The sequence below is a fragment of the Mustela nivalis genome (genome assembly GCF_964662115.1).
Source record: "Mustela nivalis genome assembly, chromosome: 11".
Lineage (NCBI taxonomy): Eukaryota > Metazoa > Chordata > Mammalia > Carnivora > Mustelidae > Mustela > Mustela nivalis.
In genome coordinates, this window is record NC_139030.1 from 97544801 (window position 1) to 97571745 (window position 26945).

General features: G+C 41.6%; 1 protein-coding gene across 3 annotated transcripts in view; it reads right to left on the reverse strand.

Annotated features, from left to right (window-relative positions):
- The window catches only part of PARD3B (par-3 family cell polarity regulator beta), a 1038672-nt gene that overhangs the window by 93679 nt on the left and 918048 nt on the right, over positions 1-26945 (reverse strand). For all 3 annotated transcript variants that reach the window (XM_082689121.1, XM_082689120.1, XM_082689122.1), the window contains one exon: positions 7070-7202. In XM_082689121.1, coding sequence (XP_082545247.1) covers positions 7070-7202 — 133 coding nt within the window. The remainder of the gene's footprint in view (positions 1-7069; positions 7203-26945) is intronic.

The window sequence follows — 26945 nt, forward strand, 5'->3', positions numbered from 1 at the left end:
CGGTGAACACTACTACATGTCAGACACAATTCTAAATGCTTTACATGGAATAATCATTTAATTGTCACGATATTTATATAAGATCTGTGAGAATGAGATCCTAGTTTGAAGAAGACTGAGAGGTTAAAGAAAACCAGCCCAAATGTACCCAATCAGTAAGTGACCTAGCCTGGACGTGAATGTAAGCAGTCTGATCTCAGGGTCCGTGCTCTCACGTGCTCTCACACATGGTGCTCAAATGCTTCTCACACCTGCGATATTAGTAGGTACAAAATTCAGGACATCCGCAGGTTTAGAAGGACTGGATGGGAAGACAGGCATTTTAGTCCCCACATGCTCCACGTTAATTGCCTTGGGCCACAGCCACGGAGGGCAGACTAAGAAACAAAATGTTCTATTTCTGGGAGGTGAGGGCCAGTTCATAGTAGAAATCAGTGCCTCGCTCAGGATCAACGCGATGCCCACAGGGAGCCAGTCAGATTGGGGAATGTGGCGAATTGGCTCCCTCATAAAAGTGCCGAAGAAACTTCGGGCTGTGGAGGGACACCAAGGTCTCAGCCATGGGCCCTTGCTCCTCCAGGTCATGAAGAGACAGTTGCCAGTGGTAGAACCCATTAACCCTTCTCGGGCTCCTTCCTCCCACGCTCGCCTTACAGTGCCTAATTTTGCACTACATTAGGGTGAATCAAGTATCTTCTTTAAACAGAGAAGTCTCTTAAGGAATGTTAAGAGCCTTAATGGGTTAGATTATTTGCACCCTCACCCTCTAGAAGTGTAGCTGAGATGAGCTGAGAGAAAGGGAACTTCGAGGGAGGAAGGGATGGCACAGAGAGAGAACTTTGCATTCCTGAACACTCTTGGGGGAAGAGGTGCGTCTAAGTGGGGTGCCATCATGGGGAGGTAGGGGTGATTAAAGTTCAGGAAACCTGGGGAGATACTTCTAAAGACTGGCAGATCAGAAGAGGCTAGAGAAGACCTCAAAGGTGTATTCAGGGAGGAGGGAAGGTGAGCATTTCCCCCCCTAGCTCACGTGCTCTCCTGCTCCTGGGTTCCTTGGTTATTGTCTGATTGGCACCAGGTTATTGGATTGTAGTGGGCTTTTGCAGACTGGTTTGGGACCCTGACAACCAATCATTTTCTTCCGCCCCATAGGAAAACCATTCCCAGTGCCCGATTGCCAATTTCTAAATGGTTTCTGCAACACAGTTTAGTTCTATGTTGGGGGTTGCCTATAAACACGTTGCCTTCTTTCAAAATGATTTGCACTATGTTTAAAAGCTAGAAATTCACTCATATGATCCCCCATATAGCCAATATGTCAACACATTCTCATGAAAGCTACATTGAAATATAAAGGACTAACACTATCAAAGAAAAAAATTTTCAATTTATTTTGTCCTCCTTGTCCTCAAATTTTCTCTATTTCCTGAAGTCGAAGTGAGCAAGTCCCAAATTCTTAGCTGGTATTTGATGCTTCACCAACATCAAGTTGATCAGAACTCATGCCCTTCTGAGATCCACCTAATTCATAAACATAATGTGTGTTGTTCTCTTCCCTCTGCCTTAGTACCCCTCCCACTCCTTAGTTCAGTTGTTTTAAGAAATGAGGGCAAACACTAACCTGCTGATGGAGGGAGATACTGGGAAGGAAATGTTTATGGAGCTAATGAGGGCTCGTCAACTGAGAAGGGGTTGGTCATCCTATGGTAGAAGCTGAATTACAATAGCTACTAGTTGGACGCATTTGATGGTTCTAATTCTTTATCTCCATCCTTGAAGATTTTTAAAATAGATACATTCTTTAAAAATTATGATACAATTGACCTATAACACTGTATTAGTTTTAGGTATATGACATAATGATTTGACATATGTATATAGAATATATTTTTATCACAAAACAACAATCCATGAAGCTATACTTAGAGCAATTCTACCCAAAGAAAGTCACTTTTAGTCCTTTCAAAGAATTCTGTTGCTTCCCTCTGGGCCAAATTCCTAGGTCTGGGGTGAATCTAAATGTCACTTGCCTACCTAAATAAGTAGCCAGAGGTCTGGTAATTTCTCATGAATAACGCAGTAAAACCATCTGGGTGCCTGGGATAGCTTAAAGATCCGGGACCAGCAGACAAAAATAAATCTTTCTCCTTTTACCAATAATGGCAGCAAGTTTAAGATTGATAATAGGTCTGCTTCTTCTAATGATAAAGAGGAAAATACATGAAGGGAAAGGTCTTTTCTTTTTCTTTCCTTAAAACTCAAGATGAAGAGAGTTTATACTGTTATTAATCAGAAATTATAGTAGACAACTCCGAACTGTGCCCGACATCCCTCTTCCCTTCCCCTGTTAATTAGCACCTTGATCTTCCTGTGGGGACTACCTCCTCATCTCGACTCATTTATGGGATTTGTGTAGGCCTGATTCTACTTTGTGGTTCCAGGGTGACCTTGTGACCTAGTTCTGGCCAGTAATGGTACTGCATCTTTCTTGACAAGGGAGTTTCGAAGTGGGCATGTGACCCAGGCTGAGTCAAGAGTCCATTCAGGAATGCATCGAACATCAGTTCTAAGACTTCCTGGATGTACTGGGGGGGTTATAAAGGTGTTGAGTTGAAGCTGCCACTGGTTGTCTCACTGCCATATGAAGGAACTGCCTGAGAATGGTGCCTACAAAGAGAATAACGAGGGAGCTGGATCCAGCTTTGCCTGAAATCAAATATACCTATGGATTTTAAAGTTATACAGGCCAACAATATTTCCCTTTTTGCTTAGGCCAGTTTGAGTCAGATTTATGTTATTTTGTGACTTAAGAGCCATTGACTAATCTAGAATCTAGAATTTTTCATCAGTGTCCTTAGTTGTTTGTTTGTTTGTTTGTTTTGTTTTGTTTTTGTTTTTCAGATATCTTTAAGGCACAGAGAGGGAAAATACAGACAACTGAATTCTGGTGTTGGACCACTATCAGCAGGTCTGATAGTTTTTACACTTGTGTGGCTATTACACATTCCATCTTAAATCCCTTTCATAAGATGGTTAGCACGGTCGCTTCTTGCTCTCTCTTTCCTCTGACTGCAGAATTCACCAGATGTGTCTTTCTTGTCTAGACAGCTGCCAACCATGTTTCTTCAAGCTGGCTCCTAGGCCATCTTCAGGATGAGCAAATCTTTCAGAGTGTTTCCATTTATTCACCCAACCATCATCTGAACCAATCCTCTTGGCCAGAAAGGTACATGATCCTGTATTCTACGACAGTGGGGATTTCAGTACCTCCTTCCTGTCTATGTATCTATAAACCCCTTTCATAGATACAAATTCTAATTTAGCCAGAGAGTTAAAAAGAGGAGGAAGCATACGGTATATGCCATGCAGCTCTTGAAAAAAGACAATAATAAAGGTACAGATATTTTTAGAAAACTCTGGAGCCATCCCGTTTCTGAAATTACTTGCAGGATCTTCATGCTGCCACTAAATAAGCAGATCATTTTTATCTGCTAATAAAAAATACCCCAGCCTGTTGCCAGAGGACTGTGATCGTCTTAACAACTTTTAAAGAAAATAACATAACAGGAGATAACAGGTATTATGTTTTCTTTTGGCAAATATTAACACTTAACAGCTAGCATATCTTGCTTACTTAATTGGGCCTATAAAAACTCGCCAGGCCGTTTCACTTCCCACCATTGAAATTCTCTCCACTTGTTCTTTACAGCTTTTCAGAGCCTCCCTGGGAAAACCGCTCCAGAACAGGCTGGCTGAAAAGATTTTTAAGGTCTCTTGTCCATATTTACAAACCTTGCAATCTGTGTGTGTGTTCATTTATCTGAACACAAATGAAGTGAATAAATCAGAAGCTCCTTTGGGAAAAAGAAAACCACCAAATCTATGAGAAAAGGAACCAAATCTGCCCTCTGAGGCAACTCCTAAATGACTCTATGGAGTCCCCCGCAGCCCTGGCCACACACCCTGCCTTCAGCGGAAGGAACTGCTGCAGCTGAGCTCGTCGAGGAGCCAAGACGTTCTCTAATACAGAATTTCTCACATATGCTATTGTCCCTTTATTCATTTTGCCTCCGCTGTCTGTATTCCTGGCTACCCTGTGAGTTCCTCCAAGGTAGAGATAATACACTATTCTTGGATTGGCACCTGGCCTATGTGAAAATTTGATCAGAGCCATAGACAAAAGAGAGAAAGAAGCAAGGGCTGTGGGAGCAAGTGGGAACCCAAGAGAGCAGTGGGAAATGCCTTCAGCTTGGAGCCACTAGACAGAGAACTGCCTATAGGATAGCCTGGGAAAATGAGCAAGTCCGAGGTAGGCCATGGATAGAATTGTTAGTCCCAGCGACAACAACATATTTTTAAAAATAGTCATAGACCTTACTAATCTTTCCAGTGATTGCTTGACTAACTTTGGCTTTGAAGACTTCTGTGAGCCTACTTTTATTCTGTCTGGTCAACTAAAAGTAGTTGTGAGGTAACTTATCTTCCTAATTTGCTTCTCCATAGTTCAGAAGCTTCCCAGTCTAGGGGGACTCTAGAATATTTGTAGGTCTCTACATCTGAAGTACTAGGTCCAGGAAGTTCTGAGTCCACGAAAGTCATTTTTGATGATGCTGGTCCATGTCATGATTTTGTTAGAGAAGTTGAACTATTTTGCTTACTGCAGTGATTGGAATCAATGTCCTATTTTTAGAATCGTGGTCAGATACCTTGATAATTACACAGAGAAGCCCCTCGCCACCCTCCCTTGGGCCCCACCCTTCTTTTTTATGGGTTGGTGATCCAGTTTTAACAAGCACCCCCCATGATGCTGAAGACCAGACCCATCAGGAACCGCAGTCTCAAGAAAAGCAGCTTTGTTAGGTCTGGATGACAAGCAGGAAGGAAGTGCTAACTTTCTAAGCTTGCTCTCCTAGATCTATCCAAAAGTAGCAAGACCACAGTGTGATTTGTCAAGCCTGCACTGGACAAAAGATACTGGTGTTTTCCCTTGGCTTGCGGAGAGGCAGAGAAAGGGCTGAGACCCTCCTCCCTGGTTTGGAGTCTCTTAGTTGTCACAGAGAGCACTAGGCTTTTATGACACTCACTTTGCAAGCATCCCTTTGGGAAGCCTTAGTCCCCACTCATCTCAGAAACGTAAAATCACTTTTGGCAACGCTCAATACACTTGAGCATGGGAAACACAAATTAAAAGAGATACTTCTTTACTCCCTAGATTGTCTGATTCCACATTTGCTTGGAATAAAACCAGAATCATCAAGATAGAGAGGACTGGAGTGGATGGGTTATCTGTTTCAAGTTTGGTGAGGGTCAGAGGAAACCTGAAGTCTTGTGAAGGTTCAGCATTTTCAACCTTTCTGCTTGGAGTAAGGAGAGCACATAAAATAAGGCCGAAAGAACCAGGAATGCTTCATCTAAAATTACTTGCCTTACTTTGCTCATAGTTGTTCACGGTGATGTTGAGATGGAGGACTTTTCCACGCCCTGTACATGGTGGTCTATTTTGGTTATGGTGGAAAAAACTTCCTTTTTTTTGTTGCTTGTTTGTTTGATTGAGGGAGCAGAGCCTTATGTATATAGTCTGTCATCAAAGTTAATACATTGATCTCACATAAGTTTAAAATGAAGTGAATTGTTATCTAAATTGTTATTCTGGGGAAATCTTTTCCCTTACCGAGCATCGAAGCAACCCATTGCCCCATCACTGTAAATGCCATTCTGTTTAATCCTAACATCTGTAATAAAAAGCTCTGTGTTCTGACCTCTATTGCAAAGTGCCTATCTCTGGAAGAGGCCAGACCATTTGGTCAGAGACCACCAATCCTTACTTTGCATTTCTGATTAAATGCCAGGGTACCAGGAAGCATCTCCCGAGCCAAGGAGTGTCGGGGCTCTGCACGCCAGCAGTGGGTACTGCGGCTGCTTCCTTTCAAATACTAGCAAAACGTGGGAGGTGTCACACGTGAGAAGCCACAGCACTGAAGTGAGAAACAGAAGGAATCCGCCTGGTTGCTGGACTCTGCTCTCCCAACCCTGACCTTGTGAGCACATGAGAGTGAAAATAAGGAAAGAAAACTTTCCCTTAATAGATTCGTCCTTCATAAGACCTGGTGTCTTTAGTGGCCACCAGGGATAAGAGAGTTCCTTGTGTGGTTCTCAAAGCAGCACTAAAAACGGTAGTAGGAGGCAGTAACCATCAAAGAGGGTGGGTGAGAGCCGGCCTCATGGCAAGGACATCACTATTACCACGGACAGCTCTGCTCCAATAATGTGAGTAACGAGAGCCGAGATTTATTGAATACCAACGCAGTGGCAGGCACCTGCTCTAACTATGTGACGTGTACTTTAATCCAGCTCTAAGCACTCTCCTCTGGTATTTTTGTGGATGCTCCAAAGCTAAGTGTGTTTTGTTGGTATAGCCGTGCCTTCTTGAAAAAGACAAGAGAATGAATCATGTCTCCTGGAAAAACCCACAGAAGCTCTCTTTAGAGGTTACAGTCTTCTTTCCTGCTCACAAATGTTGAAGGATTTGGCAAAATACAAAAGCTGTTCTTATCTCAAAGTAAACGTCTCTTAGCGTACTGGTGAGATGGGCAAAATGGGAATTACTCAGATGCCATATACACACAACTGGTGGCTCTGAGGATGGCCATTCTGAGATTCACTTCTAATATCCTTTCCCAAAGGAAAGATGGTTTGCTTCGCATGGTCTGTTAATGCTTGCCCAGATTCTGAAACCCAAGCGATGGGAGGCAAGGATCAAGGCTCAGTAGATTCCTTGTCCTCTTTAAAATAGCGACCATCTGCTCCGCCCTAACACGTTGGTATACAAGTCCAACAGAGTGTAAATACGAAAGCAATTAAAATAAACTACTGTGCATTAGTGTGGTTTGATTTATGTAAACAACTTCTGTGGGACAAGATGGTTGTGGTTTGGGTAATGCTCTTATCTGTGAAACTCAAGTAAGCTAAATATAGCTTGGTATGTATAGAACATTCTTAACCATGTTCCTCTGCTAGAAACTATCTCAGTTGAGATGAATTCAATGGTTAGAATGAGGCCCGGACTTACCCAGTGAAGGTCGTAATCTAGCCTCGCTCTTCCCTCGTCGTCCTCATATAAGGTGAATCCTTCCCTCCGGGCCTGATAATACTCTTTCCGCAACTTCTGGATGCGGTCCGTGCTCCCACTCGCAGGCCGGCCACTGTGGGACATAACCATACAGACACACTCACATGGCGTACATCATCCTGGGAAGTCACTTTTTGGTCTTATTAAAGGAGCTGACATCTAAAATTGGGATGATTCAACAATGTGATTCAAATATGCTAGGAAAACTGTAAAATCAGTAATAAAAGTGAGCAAAAAAAGGTCTTTATATAAATATATTTAGCTCCAAGGGTCAAAACATTTGGCTTGGGATTAACAAATTCCTTTTGAGTGAAAAGGTACTGTAAGGTACTGACCTTTAGAGCAATTAAAAGTGCCATCTCTCTTTTCTTAGAATCATCTGCACGGAATTTGGCTAAATTTTAATGCAGTTATTTCATTTTTTCCAATAAGAAACTGCCAAATTGAGACCAGTTGCTTGACCTGAAGATGGGGTGTGGCGTGGAGTCGGCGTGCGCCAGTCTTCATGTCAGTGACAATGATGCATTGCTAAAGTGGGGGATAGCTTACATGTTGGCATATGGGCCCACAGAGCATAGGGAAAGCAAAGAAAGCGGAAGCCACATCAAGAAGTAAAAAGAAAAATTGGGGCGCCTGGGTGGCTCAGTGGGTTAAGCCGCTGCCTTCGGCTCAGGTCATGATCTCAGAGTCCTGGGATCGAGTCCCGCATCGGGCTCTCTGCTCAGCAGAGAACCTGCTTCCCTCTCTCTCTCTCTCTGGCTGCCTCTCCTTCTACTTGTGATTTCTCTCTGTCAAATTAATAAATAAAATCTTAAAAAAAAAAAAAGGAGTAAAAAGAAAAATTAAAGAAATGGGTGGTAGTGGAATAATCCTTCTTCATTACTTCATTACGTGACTCCTGATTCTCCTTTCTCGACTCTAGTCCTTTCCTTCTCTCAGGAATTATAGTTTCTCAGTGACTCATCCATGCAACCCGAAACTGGTCGGCCAGTGGCTTCCTTTTAGCTTGGATTAGTCACGATCATTTCAACAGAACTAACATCATGGGATACAATTCAGGGCCGGGAAATAAGAGGAGAATGGTAGGCACATTTCAACAACCATTCAACTTGCTTGGTTCATCTGAGACATAACCGAGTGTCCTATTGGGCCGGAGCTTGTGTTAAGATCTAGGAAAGTGAAGATAAACAGTTCATAGTCCTTGTCTGCAAAAAGCACATGGTCTGAGAAGGAGGGGACTGAAAGGCATACAGAAGGCAACAGTCCAGGTGCTCCAACGGCAGTCTAATAAGGGACTGTGGGGACAACGACTGCTTAACACTCTCAGAGGGAGAGCGGGGCCATGGAAGAAGATTATGGAAAGCTCCACAGAGGAGGTGACACCTTCGTGAGTCTAGAAGGATATATAGGGGCTCAACAGCTGGACAAGTGGGATGAGGAAATTTCAGGTAGAGGAAATTTGAGGTAGAGGGAAGGGCGACACAGACGACAGAAATGAGAACGCATCTTGCCTTGGGGGAACAGATGGAAATAAGTCCATGTAGGCAAGCAGTGATCTTCAACTTCTTCTGTCCTGCCTCACACACACACATCTCAGGCAACCCATGTTCCCTTCCCTTCCTCATTTAGGGAGCGAGTTAGAATACAAAGGAGTGCTGGGGACTTTAGGGATATTTTGAATTTACTCTAATCAATGCCAGAAGTGTATCACCTGCAAATTTGGGTCCCTGAACTCAATTCATAGCAACATGTAATCGTACGGACACTTGTGTTTGATGGGTAGGTGAGGACCACTGCTCTGGTAGACAGGGTAGATGGGGGGGGGGCAGTGAGGAGGGACAGGCGAGACGGAGAAGGCAAGAAAGGGACCCACTGTGAAGAGCTGGGCGTGCCAGAAGATTCCCATGTATTACTGTGGAGTTGTAAGTTTAAAGGAGACTTCACATTAAAGGAGATACCGGAAAGCAACAGAAAGAAGTCATCCACTATTTGGTGAAACAATTTTGAAGCTAGACTTGTAAACTGTAAAAAGAAAATGGTGAGTCAACATCTTTTGGAGGAAAAGCCTTCTTCCCCAAGTAGATCGTAAGTTAACTGGTGATGTCTTACAATATCTCTACAAAGTTAACATAGGGTTCTGGGCTTCCTATGCATTCCACAGACATTCAGCAGCCCACGCCTTTTATTAAAAAAAGACAAACCCCTGGGGATCACATATCTTTATTTTTCTTCAATATTATTTAAAAACACTCAAGACGGTTTTGTTTCTTTACTAGGCTTTTCTTAAAGTAAAAGTTTTTCCAAGAAAAAAGCAGAATGAGACCTATAAAGACGAAGAACACTCTGGTGGTTGCCCGAGGAGAGGGAGCGGAGAGAGGGGCAAAATGGGTGAAGGGGCCTGGGAGGTAGAGGCTTCCCGTTATGGAATGAAGCAGCCATGGGGATGAAAGGCACAGCCTAGGGAACATACTCGACGGTACTGGAACAGCATTGCGTGGTGACAGACAGGAGCCCCACTTGTGGCGAGCACAGCACAACAGAGAGTGGCTGAATCACTCTGCTGGACACCTGCCTGAAACTAAGGTAACACTATGCGTCAGCTATACTCAAATAAAAAAAAAAAATGAAGAAGTTTTTAAGCATTTGAAAAAGATAATAAGAAAAAAAAATGGAAGGTCTGCTATGCTTTTCTGAACAATGTGAGGGTAGGCGAGGCAGGCCAGGTCTCTGAGGACCAGTTTCCTTTCCTCTTGAGGACCGTGAGCTGTCTATGGCGCCCGTGTGCGATGCACGGGCTTCTGCTGATGACGTGAACGTGTGAGCCAGGCTCAAACTCGCCAGATGAGTTCAATCAACGCGGTGCAAACATTGCATACATAATCTATTAGTTTACCCAAATAAACTGAAGCACTGAATTCAAGCAGAATGAAGTCATCAGTAATAAAGGAAAAAAAAATGATAAGGCACTGTTTTAAAACTCTCCACAATTTTCCTACATTTGTGGTGGAAAAAAAATCATACTCAGACTATAAACTATTTTTCCATATGCCTATAAATACATAAATTTAAAAATATGGGTCTGATCAGATTTTAGTTCTCAAATAGAGGGAACGGAGCAAGAATACAAAATCAGCTGTTTAGGATTCAGAAAATCCCCTATGGCTGACAGGAACATGACTATTTACCCAGAAAAGAAATCTGGCCTCAGAGAAAAAACAGGAAAAAAGTCTAGAAAGTCATGGACCATCTAAGTGCAAAACATGTTGCATCTTCTCCCTGGTGTGAATATTTTAAAGAAGATGTAGGACACGGTGCAAACCTTTCATAAGGACTCCAGACTACATCTCACCCTTATCTCTTTTTTTTCTCTCTCCAGCCCTCATCCTGCCCTTAGTAACTATATCAGATTTTTCCCCTTGATTATATCAAGTGTTTGACATAATAAAATTAGGACAAGCAAATTCCGATCCCATTTTTCAGCCCTTCTCTGCAGATAATACTGACACACTTACCACTAAGTCAATAAAAATGATATGCATGGCTGTTGTGACCGAAGCAGTTAATTGATCCCATTTTGTGTTGAAAATGTAGAAATTTGAAGAGGAACATAAAAACATCTTTGTCATAACAGCGGCAATAATTATAATAGCTATTATTTATGGAACACTTACGTATCAAACACACTGATACAAGCAATTACTCCTTTCACTTCCTGCCCAGAACAGACTTAAGTAATTGATTACAGCATTCTTTCCTAATGAACCTAGATATGGCCTTAGAATCCTTCTTAACCCAGAACTTCAGAAAGCCACTACCAATCTACCAAAAGATACCTTAGAAGCTTCCGAAGTTCATCAGATTATGGTGTCCCTCAAATAGCCTTGCAACCATATAAAATCAGTCAAAGTATCAATAACCTCATCTCTAAGTTCCTACTTTGAAAATTGGGTTTTCTGTGTTATTTGTTCACTGGATGAAGTAAAGTTTGGTCATTCTTACAAAAATTCCTACTCTTTACCTGTATTCGTATGTAGATGGTCAGCACCACTCCTGCACTTTGAATGTGCTGAAGTTTTATGTAAAATTAATTCAAGCAGTATAACAAAACAGATTTATGTTGTAGTGACTTCTTATAAATGATACTGCTTATGCCTTTAAAGGTAGATACAGTTAAACAGGCTCTTCTTATTACCCTTCTGATCTGGACAGAGTTTAAAGTTGTGAAGGAGTTCAGAAACCATGTCCTTTTCATCATAGTAAAATATTCCCATATGCAGTAAACCTATAGCAATACATTTCCATATGCAATAAACATCACAGTAAGGCATTATCTCCTCCTTTGAAATCTAACCTTATTCTTCTAATTCTTTATATTCTCCTAGTTTGCAGTGACCTGCAATTGAAGTACATTTTATTTTTAGAGGTTTTATTAATTTGAAAGAGAAAGAATGAGTGATGGGGAAGAGGGGAGAGAGAGAGAGTGAGAAGCAGACTCCCCGCTGAGCAGGGAGCCCAATGTGGGGCTTTATCCCCAGCCAGGACCCCAAGATCATGACCTGAGCTGAAGGCAGATACTCTGTGTATACCATGGTCTCCTCCCATTACTGCTACAGGCTGGAGAAAAGAAATTAACGTGTATTAAGCTCCCGTGATGCCCTAAGTATAGTACTTATGCTTTATGTACTTCATCTCATCTAATCCTCAATCAAATTTGTGACGATAACATAGTGACATTTCGCAGATGCCAGCACCGAGGCTCCAGGAAGTTAAGTAGCACAGCTGGCAATTGGTGGACCAGGCATTGTGTGACTTCAGGACCAGTGTGATTTCTATCATATCATGCTGCCTTGCAGGAAAGGCATTAAAATGCAGCAGGCATTTTGTAGCAGAAGTTCACAGGCATTTCAAGGCGGAGGGAATTTAGCAGAGCACATTTATAGCCATACCTTTTGATATTCTTTTATTTGCACAGAACTTTGCAATAAAAATAGAAATGAAGTAGCCAAAGTAATAAAAATACATGCAATGAAGTCTGTCTTCATTAAAGAATGATGTGGAAATGACCGCAGACTGAGATTTCTGGGTAATTAATATTACATCTCTAACAGACTCATGTGGGAAAGCGGTATAAAAATGAATGGGGTGCAAAAGAGAATCAACACAAGAGAGAGATCCCACATGAAAGTGGAACTCTGGAGCAAAACCAGGACTGACAGGCATCGAGGGCTGCTCCTGGTAAAATTCACCACGGACTACATGAGAAGGACTTGATCGCTGGCAATAATGCATTGCCGGATTGTGAATTAATCTGCAATGACTTTATGTGTGTGCTTAAGCGGGCACACGTGTAAATACATGCACCCTATGAGTGCATTGTGTATAATGAATTCCCAAGAGCTGTGTCATTTTCAGAGAGCCCCAAGACATGTGTAAAGAAGATGTGTTCAATTGACTGGCTACAGTGAGTACAGCCCTCCTTTGTAGGTACCAACCTGAGGTCCAGAATTGGTGATGTGGTTAAGAAAACAGTCCTTATAAAATGGAAGCTTCACAGGAATGTTCCTACCTCGATGTGATAACCCTTATAAACTCACTGAATAAAACAATTTAAATGAGAAGAACGCATGGGAACAACAAGCAGGAGCCTGCGCAGTGTTTTTGAGTTTGGGGTTTGATGAGAGTCTTTAATTGTGTAGAAGTTACCATAGAAAAGTTATTTTGATGCTTGCCATAAAAAACTTTAATTATATAGGTATGGTGTTAGTCTTCCATACTTACAAGAGAGTAGAATTTTAAAAGTTTTCTGAAAAAGGATTAACCTCCTAAATGATATGGTGCAAAGGGAAACACTTTTGTACCCTTTAAGAATGCCAAGATGCTGTTCTTTCCCCATTGTCAACGCCCTCCCCCCCCCCCCCCCCCCCCCGCGCCGCCCCCGGCCATGGGAAGGGTTGCTCATTTTGTCTTTTTGCATTTAAGGACCGAAACGCCATCACAGTTTTCAACCTCAAATTTAGTAGTACCACAGCTCTGCCTGAGAAAACAGGGCATATATATTTCTTTTTCCAAGTGTGAACAGAGCCCCCAATGTACCTGAGATTCTGTGGCATTCACACTCTTGACGACACAAATATAATAAAACCCAACTGTCTATATGCAATATTATTTTACTTTAAATCCCAAACTAGGTTCTAGCAAAGAATATTCCCTCGAAGACAGATAGCCATGGACAGAACTGTTACTTATCTTCTGCTGGTGATAAAGACTTCTGTCAAACGAAACATTTGGGAGATTCTTATAAATGCACTCAGGATCATTAATTCAAAAGCATTTTGAAGATTTATAGGAACTACAGCCCAATAGCACTTATACTAATACTCTACAGATTTGATATCCTACAATAAAATACACTTATATAGGGAGCCCATATATATTGAAGGAGATTTAATAATAAACGGTAGATTTTGATGGGATTTAATTCCATAGAATTCTTCAAGTGATATTCTAGTCCTGAATAGTTCTGGAAATTATCCAGTGTAAGTAGCCAGTGGAAATTACAATTAGGTAAATACCCCCTTCTTTTCCCTGCTCCCAATTTCTTGTAAAGGATTTTCAAAGGTACACTGACAAGTAAGTTTTTTCAGTTTAGTCTAGTGAAATTTGGGGACCCAGATATGACTCCCTATAAACACCATTTGGGAATTCTTCCTAATTTTTTCCCAAATTCACCAATCACTATGTATGATGGTTGCCCCCAATTGCAATTATTTTTGCAAAAAAATTTCCCCAAATAATTCCTCACACAAACATTTGCTTTCTATCAGATTTAAGTTATCTTGTTGATCAAACAATTACTCTAAATTAAGAACCCTTTGCTTACCATAACTGCCTAAAAATTCCTATATTAAGAGTAACAAGTTTAGCAATCTGGTGGCAGAATTTGGGGGGGGGGATGTGCTCTATGCTAATACATAACTTTGAAAAGTATGTATTTGTATACATTTCTAAGAGCTCAAAAAAATTACACCTATGTTAGGATCCTGTGGAGAGGCTGAAACACTGGTCCAGAGAGGTCGATAAGCAGGCAAGCTCATAAAGAAGACGGCAGAACCACACACATGATGTATTAGCTCAGCCTGTAATCCTGAACGTGGTCCTTACTCCAGCCATTCGGAGGCTGCCTGTGGCATTTTGACCCAGAAGCAACAATCTGACAATGTGACTTGGCCTACCTGGGCTCCTGATTTTGCCATGGCAACCTGAGTGTGACCTTTTGTCTTTCTCAACATGTTTTCTGCTTTTAGCATCTGTTCCCTTTAAGATCCTTGTCTTGGTATTTCCATCCCTCACTTGGTGGAACTGACCTTCTGACTCCTATAGCTTGAAGATTTGTCCTGGAAATCTTAACCCTGGACTGGACCTTGACCCCAATGAATCAAACTTTAGTGGAAATAAAGGCCCCCTTCCCTTGGTACTTCTGATTGCATAATGGTGAGCATTTCCACTCACACCACGAACCACAGCTACCATTTACTGTTGCAAGTAATCTCATTGATGCATGAAGGACAACTTTCTCCCCTGTGATTGATTGTTGTGACTGAGAATCTCACCAGATCAATGTCATCTCCTGTTCTGATAAAAGGCATTCCTCTACCTTTGCTCTTTATCACTTGAGACAATGCAAGGCCCCTCGCTCATCAGAACATTCGGCTTCTCTATCTCCATTTCTAGCAAAAGCGGAAATTTCTTAGGAGTGACACTGTTATTCACAATTCAACAACACACAAGTTATTATTCACAGCTTCAACTCGTGATTGGAAGCCCAGAACATAAAACTTCATTATTCTGATTCTGTACAATGACCTTCTGGCTGCGTTCAAATTTCAGAAGCCAGTTTTGCCATTAGTCATAAAATACCCATTTGAGTTACTCATATTTTGCATAGAATTCTAGTATATTTCCAATGCAGTGCAGTGTTTTTGAGCCTTAAATGGTTTACACAAATACTGGACACACTCAAAGTTATGCATAAGTGTGTGATACACACAGCCTTGAAATATGTTGCCCATTTTATTAACAATACAAAGTATGTGGGGGTCACCGAAGGAATCTATCAAGTGTTTCATATGGTAATTTTTTTTTTTTCTTAAGAAAGATTTTAAAATGTGGTTGAAAAGTTCACAGGAGAGGGCAGAAAAAGTAGCCCTTCAATTCTACTCTACATCTTTGCAAAAAACATGCATGCACAGATGCAAAGAAAAATACATTTGGGCCAACTGGGAACTGTGAATCCTATATGTCTTCTGTTAAAGATGATAAATAAACCACGTTCTGAACCATAACTCATGTAGCTACAGTTGCTCTTACATGGCTGGGATACAGCAACGTGGCACCATTTAACTATATTTAACTCGTGCAACTAATCTTTAAGCTTAGACAAAAATGAGACCTGGGGCAAATGGCAATTTACATAGGGGTAGCACTCCCATTGGCCCTTCCATATTAATGAACATGGGAAGCTGGACATGAACTGAGTTGGTTTCCCTCAGCTGGTGTCTGTTCCCAGGTGTCACCGTCGGCTTCACATCGTGCTGAAGATGATTCCAGTATTTTCAGATATTGCATGACTTACACAACATGGCCCTCACATGCGAGCCAAACACTTCAGCTGGTGTTCAACCAAAGAACCTGATGCAGTGCTGCAGGAAATCGCGTTGGGTGGGTATAGTGAAAGGTAACAGGTAGGGTTCAATAGAGCACTCTCCAAAAGTGTTTTTCAAGGTTAATTCTGGCTATATACAACTTTTGTCTCCTGTAATGGCTCTAGAAACTAACCTTGAGACATGATTTCACATTCAACATCACAAGTTTTCTTGAACAGTTTTATGGTGGCTAAAAAAATCAGCAAAATGTTGATAAAAAGGTAAATGGAAGAAACCTATAAAACTTGGATCATTTTAACTCTTACATTCTTGAGTTGGACGAAAATGACTGATAGAGAATAAACTTTTGTTGCTTATACAGCACGTGAGCAAATCAATGATATTACATGTGTATGCGTTTGCGTACACATACACCTTCCCAAAGAAATCCTCACCAGCAATTGCGGGACTTGCAAGATAAAATTATTATATTCTATGCTTAAATCAAACACAGCCCGAGTTTTAGGAATACATAGCTGACATTTAGATGTGGATTAATCTTTCAGGGTCAATTCTGGAAAAAATAAGCCTTTGTGGGCTGCAGGCCATAAAACCTTGGGACTTCATAGGCCCCTGTGAAATTTGTTCATTCTCTGAGGAAACAACATAGAAGGTCTGTCCCCTCCCAGGGGATCCTGGAATGCCATCAAAGGCCACTGATTCCTGACAGCTGGAAATCTAGACCTTTCAAACAGTAAGGAACTAAAGCCTAATTGACTACAGAATTTTAGAGATTCTAAATGATTTAGTGCGTGGATGGTGGTTTTTTGGGTTTTGTTTATTTGTTTTGTTCTATTTTTATAGAGGATACTCTCAGTCAGGAAATGTTATTGTATGCTGTGGTAACCAAATGTCAGTAGCTTAAAACAGCAATTATTTACTCACATTATGAGACCCTTTTCCCCCTTCCAATAGAAGGGGTTGAGAAAATAATTAAGGTGACGAAGAGAAAAAAATATTTAAAAACAACTCAAGTTTTTCAATTGAAAGGAGCTAAAGATTATGATTAGGAGCTCATAATGTCAGGAGAGAAAATCTTCTAAATGCATGCGATATGTAAGTTAGTCCTTCCCTTCATATGCAGTACAGGCATATATAATAAGTTGTTCCAACAGCCACCATGAATGCATGGGTCATATAGCGATGTGACTGTGGGGCAGATCTTAATTATCACACATATGGCGCTAAATCATACGAGCTCATAAACATAGAATTCGATATGCAGTATTCTGATACGATTAGCATAAAAGCAATTAAGTCCAGAAACTTATTAAGAACGTGTCTGGATAGTACCTTAATTCCTCTCGTTCCTTTTACACCTATATGCATGAATGCTGAGCTCTTCTGCGATTTTAAATAGGGTTACAACAATTATCCAATCCAAATAGCTTCTCAGCTTCAAAGAGCCACATGAAAAGTTAACATATACTTAGGTCCCAGAGGGTGTCAGCTCCAAGAATATCCCACAGCTCTCATTTACCTGGGTGTAAAGTGAGCTCTCCTAACCCTCTAACCTCACGATGACCTCCTGACATGAGGGATTTATGGGATAGAGACAACTTACATTATCATCTCCTACAGACTATTTCAGTTGTTTTTAAAAGATATTCCGATTCTTAACAAAACCTTTTTAGGAGCATGGTGATTTTCTTTTACCCTGAAAAGTAATAAATTGGTACCAAACTTAGATCATCGACTACTTTTATAAAAGTTTTCCAATATCCCTCTGAATATTTTCAGATGTGTACATTTATTTCAACTTATATCTATTTATTTATTCTGAAATATTGTCATGTCCCTGGCCTTGGTGATATAATGGTGCTTGAGACTTAGACCTGACCTTCAGGGATTTCACAGTCTTGTTGGGGAAGATGGAGATATAAGTAAATAATTATAGTGCAATGTGGCAATTATTCTGAGGAAGTATCGTGAAGGCTAATGAAATCCTGCAGTAGCTCAGAGGAGAGGTGATTAGCTCTTCTGGTGCAGGCCAGGAGAAAGAAAAGGAGAGCAAGGGCCAAGAGTGGGGGGCTGGGTATGCCAGGGGAAGACAACTCAGGGGGCACGGGTTGGCAACACGAAAGGGATATGGTCAGACACGGCAGAAGTGTGGAAGTGGGGGAAGAAATTCTAGGAAATGGAGCTGGTAGGACTTGAGCAGCTCCACCTGCCAATCTTTCTAGAAGACGATGATGGGGAAATCATTGGAGGATTTCAAATAGGGTAGACGCCTTCATCAGAATTATTCTTTCCATCAGGATAACCCTGGGAGAACCTCACTTTCTCCGACCCAACATCTCATCACTAAGAAAGGAATCAGCTGACCTCGGTAGGTATTTCTTGCTCTTATATTCAATCACTTCTTGGGTGTGTATAGAGTTGAAGCTACATGGTTGGCCAAATCTTTGGCAAAAGTCATCTTCTATTTCCCCGACTGCTGGGTACTGTGCCTGGAGGACCACTTTCTTTCAAGGCAATGGGACTTGGAGCCTTTCTTTCAACTTGAAAACTGAACATTCCAAAACCAGAGCTCTTGTTTAACCAGGAACATTAGCTGGTGATGAAGCATGACGCATTGTTAATATAGTGATAAATTTCCCATTAGGAACAGGGCACTGGCTGCCAAATCAGAGGGCAAAAAGTTAAAAAAACAAAACAAAGCCAATGAAACCAGCCCATTATGGGTTGACAAAGACTTTTATTTTCCCTGGCACTTTAAGGGAAAGTAGTCACAGAATCTTAATTAATAAATAGCCATTGCTCCATTCAGGCGAGGTAATGGTAGTGCCTTAGTATCTGCCACGGAACAATTTGTAGCTGTCTTCTTGATCTGAAAAGTGAATGAGTCGACTCTCAAAGAAGAGGGGAAATTAGGCACTATGCTGCTGACAATTGAACTCTATAAATAACCCACAGTGAAAATGAATAAAAAACATGCCTTCCCCCAGCTTTCAGTAGCCTTTCGACAGTGTGACAGTTGCTAGTTTTTTCAATAAACATGATGTCAATTATGCCTTTTATCCATCACGGCAAAGTCACGTGTGGGGAATAATTGAGTATCTTTTTTCTTTTTCGGCACCTCATATAACAATGCTTTTCTGTTTTATTTATATCATACTGAGGCAAAGCAGCTGTCTGATCTGTAACCTATACGTTGCATCGACTCCATTCCTTTTTATTTCTTCCCTAGTTTCCAAAAAGCTTTATTAGAAACAGTATTTTAGTCAGCTCTCAATTATCTGCAGAAATAGATTTGGAAGGACGTGAAAGATAGGCACTACAGATGACTTCAAAAACTCATTTAAACCAACAACTTTAGTTTCTTCCTCAGTGAATGTTTTCCCAGAGCTGTAAACAGTCCCCCAGTTAATTGACTTAAGTTGCACATTCGTTTCCATGCCCGGCCCCTCATTTGGTTCAGGTACTAATGAGCAGAAAAACAGGCCAAAAGGCAGGCAGGACTTAGAAAAACAGAAGTGCTATGAAGTCTTAAATGGGGGAAAATGGAATTTGGCTGGTTGAGAGCAAACCACCCAGGAAACATTCCCCTAAAGGATTTACTGTGGTCTTAGAGAAAGGTAACTTTTTCAGATTAAAAAGTAACAGGTACTGTTTTCCAAGCAGATAAACTGAAATCAAAATGCTATGTGGGGCCTAGTTAGAGAGTTAATGAGTATCCACATAGCGGGCTCGAAGATGCTGGCGGGTGACTGTATGTTTTTCCTAAATTATGCCATGTGTCCTGAACTTTATTACTATTCACGCCACTAACAACAGGTTTTTTTCTCCTTATTTGCAGATGTATTAAGTACAGTCCTCTGGATGTCATCAATTCACCATTTGCTAAAGGAAGAAATGGAAGGGAAGCCGAGGAACGCGTTGAATGGCACTGTGTGATTTTGTGCATTCCACATTAAGATGAAAGGAGGTATCACATTTTCTTTGAGATCGTACCTACTCAACAACAAAATCGTCTTTTATCCAAGTGTAAACAAGCCCACTAGCTAGAAGCTTTTTTTCCCTCCCAAGTTCTACATAAAATATAAGCCAGAAGGCTTAAATCGAATCACTATATTATTTTATTTATTTATTACTTACTTTGACTTTTTTTTTTTTTTTAGATTTTATTTATTCATTTGAGCGAGAGAGAGACAGAGCACAAGTAGGAGAGGCAGAGGGAGACACAGAAGCAGAGGGAGAATGAGAAGCAGACTCCCTGCTAAGCTGGGAGACTAATGTGGGGCTCGATCCCAGGACCCTGAGATCATGACCTGAGATCATTAACCAAGAGAGCCACCCAGGAACCACCCCCTCTCCCTTGACTTTCTTTTTTTAACTGAATGCTCCTGTACATCTAAGAGGGCTTCTAAATCTATAAACTACAAAAAGAAGGGGAATTATTTCCACTTCTACAAAGAAGCTTTTTAATACTATAGCCAAAATATCTGGGGAATTGGAGGGAGAAAAAGGGGAGGGGGGAGGGGGAGGGACCAAAGAAAAGAGCTAATGGTCAAAACGCATCCTTATAATAAAATGAGCTCCTTAATGGATGCTTGCTACAGGAATAACATTAATTCAGTATTAGGACTTTCACTGGAAAAATATGAATGTAATTTATCTTTTTAACTGTCAGCTGCATTTCTAAAGCTCCGAAGTCTGTAGCTTCCAGGGGCCTTTTGTCTTTCTGCCATGGCAGGAATATCTTGGACAGCTGTAAGAGCTTTCTAAGCCATCTTTCTCAAAATCCATTAGCTAATTCAAGGAACCTAATTAGAGCTGCCATTTTGATGGAGCATACTGAATGCTTCGTACAAACTAGTAACACCATCAATGTTTATTAGAAATCACAAAACCCAAAGTGCTCCATTCCCTATGAATATTAATAGGAATAGAGCAAACAAAATATTTATTAAAACATATGCTTAATACCATCATAGACAGATATGGAGAGAGAGAGAGAGAGAGAGGCACACACTTGAATTTGAAGACATGTGCCCATGAACACACAATAAACCAAGATTTATATTTAAGCAGCATGTAATCATTATTTGTATGCCCCTCCCACTTATGTCCCTTGGTTTTGCACCCTGGAATTCAGCAGCTCACAGCTGGGAAGACAGATGTAAGTCCAGAGAAGTCTGAAGAAGGGGGTGGAAGGGAACCTCTTTTTTTTTTTTTTTTTTTTAAACAGCTGCTGAGTGCCACGAATAGTTGTCAGTGGGGAAATAAGCCTTGCTTCTCTAAAAATCAGCAGGATGATGACATCAGTACTTTCTACCCTCATCTAAATGAGGGTATCACCAAATTAATCCAGCTGGCTACGATCCCACGTACCCACCCTGGGAGAGTTTCTGCCAGGGCATGGCTCTGAATTACATGGTGCCCCAGGCTTGCTGTAACCATGCAGTTACACAGGTCGGGCCCCCATTGCCCATGTCCGCTCAGGTATAGACACTCGCTCTCCTGCAGAGGCCCAGAAGACTCTTTTCCTCATTCTCTTCTCTCTGTAGCAACAAAAGCCTTTGCAACGTGTTACTGTCCAGGAGCCCCTCCTCCTCCTCCAAGCTGTTGCCTTCTGTTTTCTTTCCCTCTTTCCATCAAACTTTTAAAAACGATGGTCCGTGGTCTCCTTTTGCCATCTCCATCCTCTCCTTTGGGTGGATGACAATCTGGTGCCCACTTTCACCACTGCTGAAACTGATCTCTGGAGGTCCACCAAACCCTAGCCTCTCTGCGGTTCTGGACAGTGGGCGGCAAGCCTCTTGCAAGTCTCTCTTTGTTTCCTTCTTACTTCTTCCATCTGTTGTCTGTTTCCTTCAATGGCCCTCTAAATGCCACCCTTCTCTATGATCCTCTAACTCCTCTTACCCATATTTTTGATCCTGGGGATATCATTTATTATATTCCTTATTATATATTTTATCATATTATATACTGATTATATTCCTTCTCATGTTCACTTATTTACTGAGCCATCCATCCTACAGATGATCACTGGAGTGCTTCACTTGGGACAAGTCCTCAACACAGCCTTTCAAACAAGAAGACATTCATCTCTAGCTGTGATATTTTGAGGAAACTCCAAAGATCATGCTCATTCCTTGGTCCACATTTGCATCTGAAATGTACCAACATCTTTACACTCCAATTGTCTAGGAACAATCTCTTCGCCTCTTCCCTAAAATCCACTTTCCCTCTTATCTTCCTGGCTTTTCAGTTCCTTCTTCATGCTCATCAAGGCTTGACACAGTGACTAGCATTCACAGGGCAGGCTACCTTGGGGAAGTTATATAACTTCTCTCTCTGTGAATTGGGGATAATGATAGTAAGACTTTAGAGGGTTTATATTTAAAGTATTCAGAATGGTGCCTCGCACGTGAGAAGGGCTCAGTGAGCAAACTCCTATTGGTATCAATATTTTTAATATTATTTTTAGCTTCTTTTCTCTCATTTATTCTACATCCAATCAATTGTAATCAGTTGCCTCTACTAATATGCCTCCCACCCCATGCATTCCTTCTTATAAGCCCAGTTCACACACTCCTTGTTTGGACCATGCTTGGTAACTAGTCTCTTGGCTGGGACTCTGTTCTAAACAGCTGTCAGGTTAGCCCTTCTAAGGCACAGCTCTGCTCTTGCTTTAAGAGCCTCTTTGCTCTCTTCCCATTGTGCCTACATCTCCAAGCCAGCCTTCCTTCCCTCTGACTCCACTTGCAGCCTGGTCTTTAGGGAAACTTTTATTCTTCCCCAAAGTCACCCTCAGCTCTTACCCACACTCCCTCCGCCATGCCTTTGTCCACACTACCTTTTCCACCTGTAATTATTTCTCCTCCTTCTTAAACAATAGGATTAAGATGATATCAGTCTTTACTTTAAAAACATCCACTGCCTTGTCATTATGTGTGGATTCCGTCTCAGGCCCTCCCCAAGGTCCATGTGGTCACTCTTTATGAACTGGACCTTGCCTCCCTCTAAGCATTAGCCGTCACTGACCATTCCCTACTGTGTTCAGAAACTTCCTTCTTATTACCCCCATCCCTTGGACAGCCCAAGCTCATCACAGCTCTCCTGCTTCGAGTGTTTCAGGGCATGCTCTCCCTTGCTAGGGGAGCCTTCTCTGGCCACCTAATCTGAAGACCCTTCAAGTGACTCCCTACTAAGTCAGCTTGTATGTTTTCTTGTAAAACTGATCACTCGCTGAACAGATCTTTGTTATTTATTTGTTCTTTTATCTCTGTCTGCCTATCGCTAGAAGAATATAAGGTGTGAGATGGGGGGCTCTGTATGACCTGTTCACATGGGTTTCTCCCATGTCAGTGCTTGGCAGAGTAACTAAAGGAATGAATCTTACTCAGTAAATCCTTCAAGATTCTTACAGTCACTCAGCAGATGCTTACTGAGCACCTCCTATTCACTAACGATGCTTCTAGACCCTGGGAACATAGGCGGGGAGGAGCACGAGACACAGAACCTCACGGCTTTATATTCTAGTAGGGCAGACAGTACACAAACCAATAGGAAAATGTATCAAGCAGTGGTAAGTCCACCCAGATTCCTAAGATACCATGTGGTGACAAGATAGCCACTGGGTAGCTACTTTAGATTGAGTTGTCAGGAAAGGTCTTTCTCTTTGAAGCAAAGGGTTGAATTATAAGTAGAAACCATCCAGAAGCGTCTCAATGAAGACATTCTAAAGAGAGAAAATAGCCAAAGCCCAAGCCCTAAAGGGAGGAATGACTTGGATGAGTTAAAGGAACAGACAGAAGGCACATGTGGCTGGAGCAGAATGCTCGAGGATAGAGTGTAAGTGACAAGGTCAAAGAGACAGGGAAGGCTGAAATCATACATGCTTTGTAGGACCTGGTCAGATCTTTGGATCAGACTTCGGGTGAAATGAGAGGAGGATGTTAGAAGGTTCTGAACAAGGAAGGAACATCATCTAATTTAAGTATTTAACAGACCACTTTGGCTTTTCTATGGGAGCAGACATGCAAGTGAGCAATGATGGGAGGCTGGCCAAGGTGGTGGTGGTCATGGAGGTGGAGAGAAACATGAATTCGGAAGCATTTTGTCCTAAGTATAATCTACTCCATGAACCTTTCCTGGCAGAAAGCAGTCTTTCTTGCTTTGGAGTCCCCAAAGTCCTTGGTACCTTTGTGATGGCCCTTACCTTCTTCTTCATGACATTATGATTATTGATATATCTTATTTAGTTAAAATCATTTGTTTAATCCCCAATCACTTGTGGCTAAGCAATTATCCTTTTGTGCCTTCTATAGAACTTGGTACATTGCCCTCACCTGGGATGTAGTCAACACACACATTTTTGCGGGAGTTGAAAACAAGAAAGTGAAATTGACACAACGAGCCAGGAGAAGTGGGAAGGAAAAGGGAGAGACAATGGTGCCATTTCAGGGGCAGGGGAGAGTATAGGTCTGGGGGTGGGGAGTGTGTACAGGAGAGGTTGTGGGCTGTGGCCACCCCAGCCTGGAGAAGGGGTGACTTTTTGCATATCTCCTTCCCAGGCTCATAAGCTGAAAACAAGTCCAACCCTCTTGGTTTTATGGCTACTCTGCCATTTCTAGGCATGGCACAGTTAGCTCACTACTTAAAGAAATGACAAGCCTTTGAAGTTCTTTCCATTGCATCATGTTTTTATGGCCTCCTGTTTTCAGCCAGCAATTGCTGTAACTTCTTGTGCCATCCACTCCCATAAGAATTGTCTAACCAAGCGGCAATGCACATGGCTTATTAGTGCTCATGGAATGTATCCGTGCCAAAATGGAGTTATTGGAAACCTTTTACATGCTATTTCATACTAAATATGGGATGCACACTTCCAGGAGAAACTGTCCAGAAGCAGAGAATGTCCAAACTCAGACACTTTAAAAAAGGTAGGCTGGCACCATTGCTGCTGACCTTTAACTTTGAATTAAATTCAGTTCCTCATTCTCATTAAAACCTAATTGCCAAATAGCACTCTACTCTGATTAATAAAGTTTTCTAATAAGCATATCACTTGCTAGTACTCTGCCGAAGTAGCTGAAATCTTGAGCAGGAGAACTGCCAAGTGGAAATATTACGTTCTATATCCGGTAAAATCAAAAGCATTCTTCTTGTTGTTAAGTCAAGTCCAGCTCTGGGGAAAAGAGAACGGACTATGATGTTACAAATGGGATACAGTCACTGCCCAGGAAGTCAGTCCAGCAGAAAACTGAGCCCTCAACCTGATGCTGCAGGTTCATTTAGAATTCAACAACCCCTATTTTGAAGTCCGTCGATTTATATTTTCAGGAGAAACTGGCAAATGGGTTTAGGGACTTGGGAAGAAGGATGCAGAGTAACTGGGAAGCCAGTTCTCAGGGTAACTGAGTCTTAGCACTTACCCATTGCCTTTAGGCTGATACCAGAATTTCAACCCTAGCTCAACTCAAGGCTTTTGTCTCCCTTAAAACAAGGGTGGTACGGATGTTTGTCTCTGTGAGTGAGTTAATGCTTTGTGGACAAGTTTCAATGCCAGGAGGGAAAATGGCAGAAGCCTAAGGGTCTTGGAGACCTGGTAAGTGATTGGGTGAGGAGGAGTAGGGCTTCCCAAGCAAAATCCTTCTAAGTCTAGCCCTGAGTTGGGATATTAATGGTACTGAAGATGGGTCATGGATGGCCAAAAGGAATTAGTGAGTATCTACTGGATATAGAGTGCTGGCCTTTGAGCCAGGGTTCAAGAACAAAATTATGAAACTTGCCTAAGAGAAACCAGAAGGCCTCTCCCTTCCCATCTGTTTTATGAACACTCACCTCCTTGCACACACACGCATAGTTCAACAACAGTAATTCAGGCAGATAAGGTGGATACTGTTTCCCACACTGCAGTGCTCTACACTGAGATCTGAGGGACCATAAAAATTGAATTCCTTCCTTCTGACCTCCCTAGACACAGGAATAAGAAAGAGAGGCTAACACCATTTGCTTTTAAAGTGGTTTTTTTTTTTTTTTTTTTTACTGAGCAAGAGTCTGACAACAAGGAAGATGTCTGTTTACCTCTGGAATGCTTTTCAGCTGTAGCCATTTTATTGCTTTTGTTAAAACCAGTGCCTCCAATTTTTTTCACTTGAGATGTTTAGACATATTCCACAACTGCACACTTCAGGGCAGCTGAACATTAAAAAAGGACTCATACAGTTGAGGTATGACTCAAATTTTGTGGGAGATAGCAGCTCGCATGGCAAAGGGAGTGAATCTATAAAAAATTCAGGAGCAACGTTTCCGTACACATCCTCCACTCTGTACCAAAGAGAATATTCAGAGTCGCCGGAAAAATGCACAAGCCAGACTCCGTGCCGGTGTGCTGATCTGCTCATAAAATAGTTTAGATAACTAATCACGTAATAACCTGAAGCATACTCCTTGTGTAAAGGGGGACACGCAGAAAAAACGCAGAAGGGAACATTCACAGAGTTCAGAACTAGGTCCTCCCACAGGACTTCACGGTGGGGCTTGACACGTTGCCATCTGACCAACAAAGACCAGACAAAGAGTTACTGAGTTTTGTTTGAAGTTCATCTTCACGTGACACCGACTTGGAATCCACCCCCAAATAAAAAGAAATGGGGAAACATAGTGGCCCCGGACAAGCAACAGATGTTTTCCTGACACCACCAGAACACACATGTTAAAAGGTTAATATTTCTGAGGGGAAAAAAAAAATGTTGATGCTGGAACCACAAAATAACATGAGACAAATGGCACGATTAGGAGATGAACTTCACAGCTAATAAATTTGATAAATGATTCCTTGGTTTTATAGGGAGATAAAAATGGTTCACGTGGTACCTAAAACCAAAACTTTACATTCAGAGTCTTATGCATACTGTAACTCTAATAAGAGGAGAATACAACATTCATTCACGCTAAAGAAAAAATAATTAAAGAGAGAAAAAGGACAACCGGTCCAGTGCGGGAATCACGATGCGATGCATATGAAACATTTTCAAAGAGGTCCAATAGACACAGCATCAGAACTCGCCATTCCACATTTATCCCACTGGGCTTTGGCGCTCGGAAAAGTCACAGGCGACTCAGAAATGCACGCATTAAGGGCAGTGATTGGAACCAAA